The sequence below is a fragment of the Catharus ustulatus genome, chromosome 10 (assembly GCF_009819885.2).
Source record: "Catharus ustulatus isolate bCatUst1 chromosome 10, bCatUst1.pri.v2, whole genome shotgun sequence".
NCBI lineage: Eukaryota > Metazoa > Chordata > Aves > Passeriformes > Turdidae > Catharus > Catharus ustulatus.
The window spans coordinates 6,123,016-6,134,536 of NC_046230.1; the positions used below are offsets into that span (position 1 = coordinate 6,123,016).

The 11,521-nt window shown below is 43.6% G+C and overlaps 1 protein-coding gene across 2 annotated transcripts in view; it reads right to left on the reverse strand.

Moving 5' to 3' along the window:
- VPS8 (VPS8 subunit of CORVET complex) overlaps positions 1-11,432 on the reverse strand; it is a 68,265-nt gene extending 56,833 nt beyond the window's left edge. Inside the window, exons 1-7 of one of the 2 annotated variants that reach the window (XM_033069214.1) lie at positions 11,314-11,432; positions 10,376-10,444; positions 8,566-8,696; positions 7,057-7,150; positions 6,468-6,500; positions 5,060-5,114; positions 1,909-1,914 (exon numbers count right to left, since the gene is read on the reverse strand). In XM_033069214.1, coding sequence (XP_032925105.1) covers positions 1,909-1,914; positions 5,060-5,114; positions 6,468-6,500; positions 7,057-7,150; positions 8,566-8,696; positions 10,376-10,444; positions 11,314-11,421 — 496 coding nt within the window. In that variant the 5' untranslated portion in view covers positions 11,422-11,432. The remainder of the gene's footprint in view (positions 1-1,908; positions 1,915-5,059; positions 5,115-6,467; positions 6,501-7,056; positions 7,151-8,565; positions 8,697-10,375; positions 10,445-11,313) is intronic. The other variant, XM_033069215.1, reaches the window with a different exon arrangement.
- Positions 11,433-11,521: the final 89 nt, after the last annotated feature.

Sequence of the window (11,521 nt, forward strand, 5' to 3'; positions counted from 1 at the left end):
TGCTTTGTGAGAACTATTGGAATGAAGACTACAAAGATATGAAATTCATCAGAAACACCACAATAACACTGAGTGCAAGATTCACCTTGAGCAAGCAAAGGAAAGGACTGGATCAAGAACAGCTGAGCACCAGAAACAACCTGGAAGATGTGTCCAAGGCATGGGACACGTTTCTCCAAACTGCAGCACTGCTAGGAACGTGCTGGCTGTGGCACAGAGCATGGATGCACGCTCTACATTTCTTGCCCAAAGTGATGCATTCATCAGTGTTCAGACAGTGAGTGAGTGGGACTCACCTTTCCAATCCCACCTGTACGAAGAGGCATGAGTGGAGTTCAGAAATAAACACCAGCAAGAACAACAGCTGAACTCCTGCATTACTCTAAAGCACTGCTCAGGGTGAGGAGAAAAGATTTTTGGCCATGCTACTAGGACACACCTTGACATCATTGTGACAGGGGTGTTCACAACACAGATCAGAACAGACCAAGGAAAAAGAAGATGAATCATGAAAGAGTTCCATGGAAGTTCAGCAAAAACAGAGCTACAGCTGGAAAACAAGTTCCACAGAGAGATATTCTTCAAGTGGTGTCAAGATCCAAAGAAATAACTCCTGTTCCAGAGGCCTGGAAATGCAGTTCATTTACAAAAATACTACCTGCTAACCATAACAATCTGTTTGAAAATAGGGGAATACTGTAGCTCCTTACATTAAAAGTGAATGACTTCTTCATTCAGGGAAGCACCTTCTACTTCAGCCTAAGCCCGTCAGTGACCCAATCTATAACCTGTTTCCTTTCAGGCATGAAAAAGGAGAATCTTCCACAGCTTTCTCTGAAAAGGTTTTACATCTTTATATGTATCCCCACAGGAACTTTCAAAAGCCATTTTCTCTTTCCCTCACCTGCAATGTCAATCCAAAACAAAAAGGATCCCTACTGTATCCCAAAATTAAGTGATTTGTATGACCAATACAGTACTTGTCCTTGTTTCCAGACAGTCAGATGACACACAATAAGAGCCATTAGATAAGATTTTTTAAAAACTCAACTATAATATGGATGAAGTTGCTTCCAAGGCAAAGCAAAATGAGAAAATCAATGAGCTTCTACTCATAAGATGGCAAAGTAATAAAAATAGACAAAAGCAAAAGGCTATAAAAGCTGATCTGATGATTTTCCAGACCTGTATTATCAGCTTGCAAGTAAGGCACATTTAGGATTAAACATAAAAAGCTTTTGCCAAATGCTTGAAACAAAGGCAGTTATCAATTGTAAAAAAATGTTTTGAATTTTTCAGTTTACATAAGGCAATTCTTCATCTGAAAATTTTCTGGTAGTAGCTGCGTTGCTCTCAGTCTGAAGTCAAAATGAAATGGTGCTTAAATACAATTCTGCATGTATAGAATAAAGATAAGTTTGAATGTGAAAGAAGTAATTTTCCAAATCAAAGATATGAGCATAGTACTGCAGAAGTTCACTGGGTTTTCATCAAGATCCTCTCATGCCCTGATTTACCTGTTTTGAAAGACCTGCTTGATTTTCTGCAGAATTACTGACACACTACTAATTTTATTAGGCACAGTGCCAGAAATGCTCTGGGTGGATAGTGATGTCACAGAAGAGTCTTATCCTGCCCTGAAACAACCCCTTTACAGCTATGGACCTGCTGCCCTAGGATGTTATAAAAATCACATTTACCTGCTGCTCTGCTGTCCCTGCCTGGAGAATTTGGGAGTGTGCAGTGCACATGCACCCACTAAGCAGCTCCCAGCAGCATCAGCCACGGAGTGGCTCCTGCACTGCCTCACTGCTGAGCTGCCCATGAAACCCCAGCACAGACAACATGCAACCTGGGCAGCACAGGGGCTGGTCATGCAGGGACATGCACACAGCACTGGTACTGTACCTTTGCCTTTCAGTCCACACAGAAAGGGCCAAAAGAGGAGAGAAAAAGCCAGAAATCAATATAAAAGGAAGGAGTGAAGCAATGAACAGCACATATGTGACAATCTCCAAAGACAGAGAAACTGCAGATTTTGCTCAGTGTTTCCTCTGGTAAATGTTCATCCTTCTGATTTATTCAAGAAATGATGCTGTGATGGTTAGCTTTCTAAAACCAGACAGTTAAAAAAAGTGAGCTTACAAATTTGAACTTCAATGCATCAAAAATAAAAATCTGAGAGGAAATAAAACTGGATCTTCACTGTAATATAACTAGTAAAATTATTCCCACTCAGTTACCAACAGCCAGTAAATCAACTCCCCATTAATTAAAAAAAGACCTCCAAAACTTAATGCCATCATACCACAACAAAGACTCAGGACACTCACCATAAGGTTGACAACCAAGAGAGAAAATAAAAATAAGTAGTCATACCACACTAATCAAAACAAAGTTTAGTTATACAGAAATTTTTTGTGTGGAACAAGTTTTTAACAAAAATTATATATTTCATCGAGCTGTGTTTAAGTCCTAGTTTTTGAGTAGCGTGAAACCTCTTTGCTCATCTAGAAAAATGATAAAGAAAATCTCCAGAAAGTATTTGTGTACTGCTGTAGGCTTGCTGGGAGAGCACTGCTCCACTCCAGCTGGCAGTCCTCAAGTCAAGTCATGGAACACAGCATAATTGCTCATTTGCACAAAATTCACAATTCCAAACAAGTTTCAGAAATTCAGAAAGACTTTGGCAAAAAAGAAGGCCCTCCTTTATATCCAAAATGAAAAATAAAATCCCCCAAGTTAGCACAGCTCTAGTAATAAGCTAAGGGTTATTTTCCTAAGGCATAAAAAACCTGTCATTTCCAAATGTGATAAGATAGGTAAAAACTGAGAGCACCAACCCTTCCCATTCATGCCAGATCATGTAATGAGCAGAAAATCCCAGAAATGGCAGACACAGAGGTTTAGATGGGTCAGAAGGATTTTTCCCCCTGCCAGATCATTTGGCCCAGGAACAGGTGCCAGAGGAGAGTGTCTCCAGGCCTCCAGACATCTCTTCCTAAAACCTCTTCTGCAACACTTCCAGGATGTCAGACTTGGCATCTAATCCAACACTAATCCAGAAGGAAAGTTGGTTTTTCAATATTATACATGCAGCCTGAGAACTGTCCCATGAGAATGTTTCAGGAGTCCACAGAAGCATTCAAAAAAGCAGAATTAAAGTTTCCCAAGTCTTCCATAATAAGGACAGAGTAGACAAGTCATGAGTACAGGTGGACTTAAGAGCAGAGAAAAATTGGTTGAAGTCAAACATAAGAAAGAAAAACTGAAATTAAAAAATGTGTTAGTGACAATAATTCCGAGAAAATCATTCAACCAGAAAATGGACCTACATTTTTGCATGCAAAAAAAGATGTTATTGTCCCATTTTACAGAATAAACCTTGCACACACCTTACAAACCTCTAGGGACTAGTCTGACTCAAATTTACACATCTAGCCAAAAAAAGTACAGATATTGACCTGTCTACAGAAATTTTGTCTTGGTTTAAATTTCAGAATAAACCCAAGCCAAATCTCCGATCCTCTCCCTGCACACAAGAAAGCTTCTACATCCCTATCCTGCCAGGATTTCTCTCTCTTTAGATAGATCTGAGAGCACTGGGGTGCTCACAATGCCCAAGTTTTAGTTACAGAACTGAAGGAATTCAGCAGAGAATAAGTGTCCAGGAAGCATCCTGAAACAAAACCGGACACTGCACATCCATTCCTCCTCAGTTTTAAAATGCAGCACAGACTCATGGAGTAACTTCAGCTCTAAGGGAGCTGTGCATGGAGGTCTCTGGCCCAGTCCTGCTGCTCCAAGCAAGGTCAAAGAGACCAGTCAGCTCAGGGCCTTGATGAATTTTGAATATCCCCAGTGAAAGAGACTGCACAACCTGTCTCAACTCTTATCTAATGCTCCAACACCTCAGGATGAAAATCTTCATCAGAGCTCCCCTCAGTGCAGCTGGGTCCACTGCTCCTTACCCAGCACCTTTGGGAGGGATCTGAGGCTTGCTTCAATCCACCTTTCTTTCAGGGAGCACAATTGTTTCAATACTGGATTAAACAAATGTCATCAAATAGTTTAATGTCTAAATACCCAGGAAGGTGAATCTTGCACTATCACAGTCTTTCCCATCTCTCTGGAGTACCCTGTCCCCTGTAATTTTTGGTCTCCAAGAATTTCAACCAGCCTCAATAAATACACCAAAATTTCTTAACTGGATATGAACTGGGTGCTACAGAGACAAAGGGCACAAAACTTGAATGTGACTGAGAACAGTTCAAAAGCTGTTCTGGCCCAACTGGTAAGCTGGGCAGAGGCACAAGCTCAGAAAACCTTGTAAGAAATGTTGGTGGTAGGAGGAAGAACAGAATGACAGAGTGAAGGGATCCAGAGGTGCCTGCCTGATGCAAGGGAAGGGCAGGGGAGGAGACACCCATGGCACAGGTCTGCAGGCAGCCAGGGCTCAGAAGCCCCATTTCCCAGGGAACACATCTTAACTTCCAACTATTTGCACATAGGCCACAAGGTTATTACTGATGGCTGCTACAGGCTGCTACAGGCTGCTACAGGCTGCTACAGGCTGCTACAGGCTGCTACAGGCTGCTACAGGCTGCTACAGGCTGCTACAGGCTGCTACAGGCTGCTACAGGCTGCTACAGGCTGCTACAGGCTGCTACAGGCTGCTACAGGCTGCTACAGGCTGCTACAGGCTGCTACAGGCTGCTACAGGCTGCTACAGGCTGCTACAGGCTGCAGTCTCTTTCACATGAATACAGACAATTTTCTATTCCACTACAGAAAAGGCTCTTTAGACAATTCCCATATGGCTAAACTTCTCAATATCCAAGTGCCAAACCCCAACAATGAAGAAGAAACATTAACAAGGATGACAAATATTACTTCTGCTTCATTTCTCTACTGAAAGACGAACACATTTAGCACAAACAACATCTTAGAAGAAACTCAGCCTGCAGTTATAAATCAGACTGGTGGTTTTTGGCCTGTGTTTGCATTTTTTTAAGATCACTAAAATGCAAAAAAACTCCAAACCTTATTTTTAACTTACCAAATATCAATGCTAACCCATGGGAAGTCCCCACTGCTATCAGATTTGATGCTGCCTGAAAGAATCATACAGAAAGATTGAAAACAGAGGAAATATCATTCACAAATCCACCACTTATCATGCAAAGTTTGCCAAAAGGGAAAGCTTTCAAAGGTTATAACTATTTCTATTAAGAAGTGACAAGCAGAATTCCTACATGAAGACAGACAGCTACTACACCTGAACAACCACCACACTGATTATCTCAAGATCAGAGGGCTGCTTTTTTCTCTGCTGTATGAAATTCAAACGTTTAGAGTGGTACCCACAGCAAAATTTCATCTCTCTAAAGTCAGTCTCATTCTTTTGGTATAGCTGCTGAGTATAAATTCGTGGGATTTTATCCTAAATCAGCTGCTACTTCCACATCTGAACTCTTCTAAAACCTTGGCCAGTGCTGGTCCCCCAAAGAGCAGTCCACAGCACGCCAGAGTCTCCGATTTCTTTCCATAGGGAATTAAACAAATCCTATTAAACATATCCCCCAAGATCCTACTGCACTTGCAAACCTGTACTCAATTAAATAAAACTTGATCGAAGTCGTATAATGCTGCAGACATATTCAACTTGTTCTACTTTTTATTTAACAAGTCTAAGATTAAAAAAACTCAAATGCCTTAATGTGTGGATGTGTAAGTACAGGTTTTTATTCTATGTACATATCAGTCACAGCATGTTTCCAACCTCATTGCACGGCCTTTTGTCTTAGAAATGACTTTTTCCTTTTCTTTTTTAAATAAAAACATTCTTATGGGCTCCTATCACTACAGTCCAAGTGACTGAGCACACGTCTAGTTCCTTTGCAAAACATCAAAACTCACTTCACAAGGGTAAAACAAATATTGACTGTATTTCAACTGATTAAAATGTTTCTCTTCTTATTTTACTACCGGCAGTTTCACTTCTGACATGTTTAGACATGATTAGCATGCCTGACTTCAACAATTTTGATGCAAATTGCTAAGCGGGAACATCCTTCAGACAGCCTTTTAGTTAATAGCTCAGACAGAGTGCTCCATCACTTGGAGCACTCCAATTTAAGTCTCTATAAAAATTGTTAGGAGCCAAAGAAGAAACACTGAGGGAAATTCAGTGTGCTCAGCAGAAAGGGACACGTCAGGTGCTCGGCTAAGAAGCCCTGGTGATGGTATAAAAAAGGGAAGAAGATGTGGGGCTCGCTCAGCAGAGGGGCAGCTGGGCAGTGAAGGAAGGCTGGACACTGCCCCCAGGGAGCTTTCTTGCTGCCCTTCCCACTCCTCACACTTGAAAAGTCAAGGAAGATGCATTTATCAGCTGTCTTAAATTACTGCTTAAATAAATTGGCATGAAAACTAAATATACAGTCCTTGAAAATTGTGAGAGTACTTACAATAGCAGTGGGCAAGCCAGCATCCACTTTGTCCTGGGGAAACAGGAGAACCCATGAGTGAGAGACACAACTCCCACACTGTGTATATCTAGTAACTAGAACTACAACACACAGGAAAATCAACACCAGTTGCATTTTAACAGCCCCACCAGGGCAGACAGAGCTCAGGGACTCACTGGCTAGAAACACCCAGAAATAGAGAGGAAGCAGAATATCCTGTAATTCCATGTGAAAGTTACTGTGCTCTTCTCAAAGAGCCATGTGCCTGTTACAGGTGTTGAGCAAACCCAGTTCCAGCACCTTCAAGCACACTTTCATGTTACATAAACACTTCCCACCAAGTTTCATGAACATCCAACAACACAAACCAGTGCTAGAAGTGACCCACCACATCACTGCTGCAGCAGGTCAGCTAAGCCCTGATTGATTGCTGCCTGGGGACTGACTACTGGTTAGTAGTTTATGCCCCTTACATGGTGTTACACAGAACTAATAGTAAGGCCAGACACGAGATCACACACACACCCCCACACATACCAAAAGAATTTCAATTTTTTCTTAGTGGAGGTGCCCAGAAGATGACACTTACTGCTGCAGACACTATTTGGGCAGAAATTCCTTTCAGGAGTGAGAGCCGTATCACTGATCCATGGAGTGAGAGAGAATCTGGGAGTTTTTTCTTCCTAAGGAATTAAGAAACAAACCAAAAAGCATTAGAGCAGAATAAAAGTTTGGAACTTTGCCTACCCCATAGCTAAGCCAGCAGGTAAATTCTGCATACACCTGTAACTCATAAAGTTTGCATTTCTCTTCTTGGGGCCACAGAATGAGACAAGATATGAGATAATCAGCAAAGCCTGCTCTGCCCTGCCGTGCCTGCACACAGTTTGGTTTCAACTCATCTCCTGGAGTAAAAAAACTTAGTTCTTCAAACAAATGGTCAGTTTCAAACATATCTGCAAGCCTTAGAATTCACCAATACATGCTGAAAGCAGCACTTCAGCTCTTCAAATGAGAAAGTTTAAGCCTGTAAGGGTGAGTATCTACAGAAAATGCACAATTGGAAAAGGCTCATTAGCAGAATACAGACCCCCTAGGGAAACTGGGTGTATCGTAAAGAACAGCCTTCAATTAATACACACCTCACCTGATATGAAAGCTTAAGGGCTTCTGTTTATCAAAGGGCTTCTGTTAAAAAAAAATGCCTTTTAAAACTAACTAGTGCAGGAGCAATTATTTCAAAACTGCTGGTAAACTCTAGCAGCCAGGACAGGGAAATTCCCCAGCAAAGCTGCAATTTTATTGCCAAGCTCACACCACCAGAGAGCCAAATTCCCAAAACTACCAGGGAAACACTGGGTTCTTCCCTCTCCAGAGGTGCACAAGCAAGCATCTCCCACAGAGGTTAATCAAACATGTTGTTAGTAACTGGTATTATGGCTAAGGACCCATAACCATGGCAACCAGCCTTACCCGAAGGCACAGGAACACTTCCAGGTTTTTCTGCATACTCTGTACCGGAAGAAGTTTAAACCACTTGAGGTAACATTTCTCTCAGTTACAAACAATCTTATTTGAAAAAAGAAGGGACAGGGAGTCTGTACACCACCACATGCTGACATAAACCACCAGACTTCTGAGTGTTTTTATCCTGTACAACTGCTCATGGCACACAAGGCAGCCATGGGAGTGGCTCAGGCCATCATTTGAGTAATTAATGACACACATCAGCAGTATTAGAACTAATTATCACATATTAGATGTCCACTCACCTAAGTGACAGCAGTTGCCTTTTACAAATAACCACCAGCTGCTGCAGACCTAGGTCGGACACCCCTTTGAAACATTTTCTTTAGAGTTATCATGATTCAGTGCTTTCAAGATTCCATTAAAATCTGGATAAATTTAAATAGTCTACCTCCCATAAAATGCCATTATTGCTCAAACAGGCCAGCCCCCAGTGCAACTACAAATCCCATCTTTGCCTACATGGATGGAATAACAGTGTTTTGTGAAAAAAGGAGGATTTGTTTCTAAGGGATGTAAGCAGTACCCTCTTACAAATGGTTTGACCTGCCAGGATATGAGGCTGCAGTACCTTTTCAGGTGTGTCCTGTCCCCACTGTCAGAGCTGGCCACAGAAGAGGTGTCATAGGAGTGTGTATCTGTGTTATCAATGTTCAAGAGAAAGGGATCCTCCAAAATGAAAGACTCTTCTTCATCATCAGTCTGGAGGGTGAGAATAACCAGAGCTTGCTAAATGTTCAAAACACACAACAGCATAACTGAAACATTAGCAAAGCAGTATCAATTCAGCAGGGAAAGGGAGAAGGAGAGGACAAAAAAGCCTCATATTTAAAAGCCAGAACTATTTTTTACCTTACTGGGCTGATTCTGTGGAAGATCCAATTTCCAGAATTCACAAAAATCACAGAAGTGGGCTGGAGAACAAGTCAACGAACCTTTCCTCCCCAAATATCCATCAAAATTTTAATTGACCTTTAATAGAGCTGTTTCCAAGTCTTCAAATTGCCAAGAAAAAGCCTAAATTATCATCTAACTCCAGCACTTCACCAAGTGGCACTAAGAGCCCAGAAGTCCCTCCAGCTGCCATGGGAGTTGATTTTGCTCTTTTCTCAGCTACTCTCTTTGCATTATCTCTCTCCTTTCAGTCTTAGCCTGTAATTCTTAATTACAGTTTTTCAAAAAGCCATTCTCCCTGATGTGCTGTAAAACCAGTGCAGCTCCTGTGGGTCTCTCAGCACAAAGCCAGAGGGACTAACACAACCCCCCAGCTGATGCCAAAGGAGCAGGGAGCAGGGCAACTGCCCCTCATTTCACTTACACCTGGGGCCTTGTGCTCATTAAGCATCTCTTTCTGAACTGCAGCTGTTTGTCCTTTTTGCTCAGACAGGTTCTTCTCTGCTAAAAGCCTTTTCAGAAGCTATTTTGCCAGTCATTCCCATTCTGCATTTACTGAGACACTGCAGTAAATCTTTGTCTGCACTGAACTAGATTTTCTTCATTATTACCTCTCAAGTTTCTTGGAATCTACTCCTCTGACATGGACACCACTGCATGCATGTCCTTACAGTTTGATATGACCCAAATTTACTAAGCTTCTACTACTCAGGGCACCAGCAGAAACAGGACATAGCTACTCCTACTACTCTTGTTTCTAGACTGTCTCTGTTTAGGACACCTTATACCTGTGTTCTTAATGCAGGTTTTTAAAAGAACTGCAACCCTGGCAGGCTCCTTTCCCCTTCATTCTAGCTTTCTTGAAATCTAGCCACCAATTTTCTCATTTTGTTAAAAAACTTGTTTTCTTGGAGTCATCTTTACTTGCATGCCCTTCTTTGCATTTCTAAGAATTGTGCACTCACACAGTTACTGCAGAAATACACTGAGTTGTATACAAGTGAGACAGTCACATCTCCCCTGCAAGGTACCACAGGTAACATCAGATGCTGAGACCATTCACTGCTCGTGCCAGAGAGCTACATCCACGAAAGGTACAACACAAATGAAGCTGCGAAGAATCTAGCTCTCATCTCCTTCCACAACTTCAGAACTACTCTGAACACCCTGTAATTACTTTCAGCTAAAAAAAAGCTTTTTGGTGCCTCTGACATTTAATAGGCAGTCTAGACTTCAGGTGACTCTCCAGATCTACAGATGAATGTGCTTGAATTTGATGAAAACCTTTTATGCTGCAGCTGTGGATACTTTAATTGAAAGAAAAAACAAAATCAAAATTCCATATCACACACTGTAGTATGCCCCTGCTAGCATCAGGAAACCATGAAGCTCTACAACTTTGTTTTCCAAGAAAAACACAGTAAGAGTAGAGGAAAAGAGCATGTGCTACCTCACCTGAGCTCTCCCCTGTCAGATGCGTCACTCACCTCATTCAGGATGCTCTCCAGCGTTGGAGGGGTATCAACTTGAGGAATGTCGAATTCTTTGTCATCAATCTGTACATCAGAAACCACAGCCTGAGTTTAGGTTGCCTACTCTGCCTTCAAAACTATAATTAAAGCCACATAAAAAGCAGTTGTGCACACACGCCTCTCAGGAAAGGCAGGCAAGAGCTCCGAGGGCAGGGTCATATACAGTTTCACCTGGTTGAGCGAGGAAAATATTTGCTTCTTGGAGGCTGAGACTTACTTCCAGAAACAGACAGAATACTTTTGATGTTCTGAGAATAAACACGCTATTGCACTATAAAGGGTTTTGCAACAAGAGAGAAATTAAATTACTGACTCTGTACCTGCTACATAAGGCACCCGCCATACAGAACTTTGGGGGTCGTTGGTTTTTTTCCTGTATACGGTAAAGTACATGAAATTGATGCAAACGATAGTGACAGTGACCCATGACACCATGCTGGGACTGTCACGGATCAGCTGGGACCCTCCCTAGCAGGAGTGCGGAGGGACTCGCCGACCCTCCCTCACGGGAGCGTGAAGGGACTTGCCGACCCTCCCTAGCAGGAGCGTGAAGGGACTCGCCGATCCTCCCTAGCAGGAGCGTGAAGGGACTCGCCGACCCTCCCTCACGGGAGTGTGAAGGGACTCGCCGACCCTCCCTAGCAGGAGTGTGAAGACCCCCACCGACCCTCCCTCCCAGGTGTCTGTGTGAAAGGACTCGCCGACTCTCTCACAGGTGTCTGTGTGAAACACGCACCGACCCTCCCCTCACGGGTGTCAGTGTGAGGGGTCGGACCCTCTCTCGCGTGTGTCTGAGGGACCCCCCGCCCCTCCCTCGGCCCTGCGGGAAGCGCCCGGGCAGGCGCAGCTCCCGCGGCCCGGCCGTGCCGCCTCCGCGGCGGTTCGGGACGCACCAGCTCGCTGCGAGAGTCCAGCTCACGTTCGAGCTCCGCCACGCTCAGCCGGTGCACGGGCGCCTCCGGGCACGGCTCGGCCTCCGCCGGCTCGGGGGCCGCGGCCATGGCCGGGCCGGCTCCGCCGGGACTCGAACCCGCGGGCAGAGCCGCCTCCCCACGCAGCCGCAGCGCGGCGGGGCCGCCCCCGCGCCTGCCTTAAAGGGAC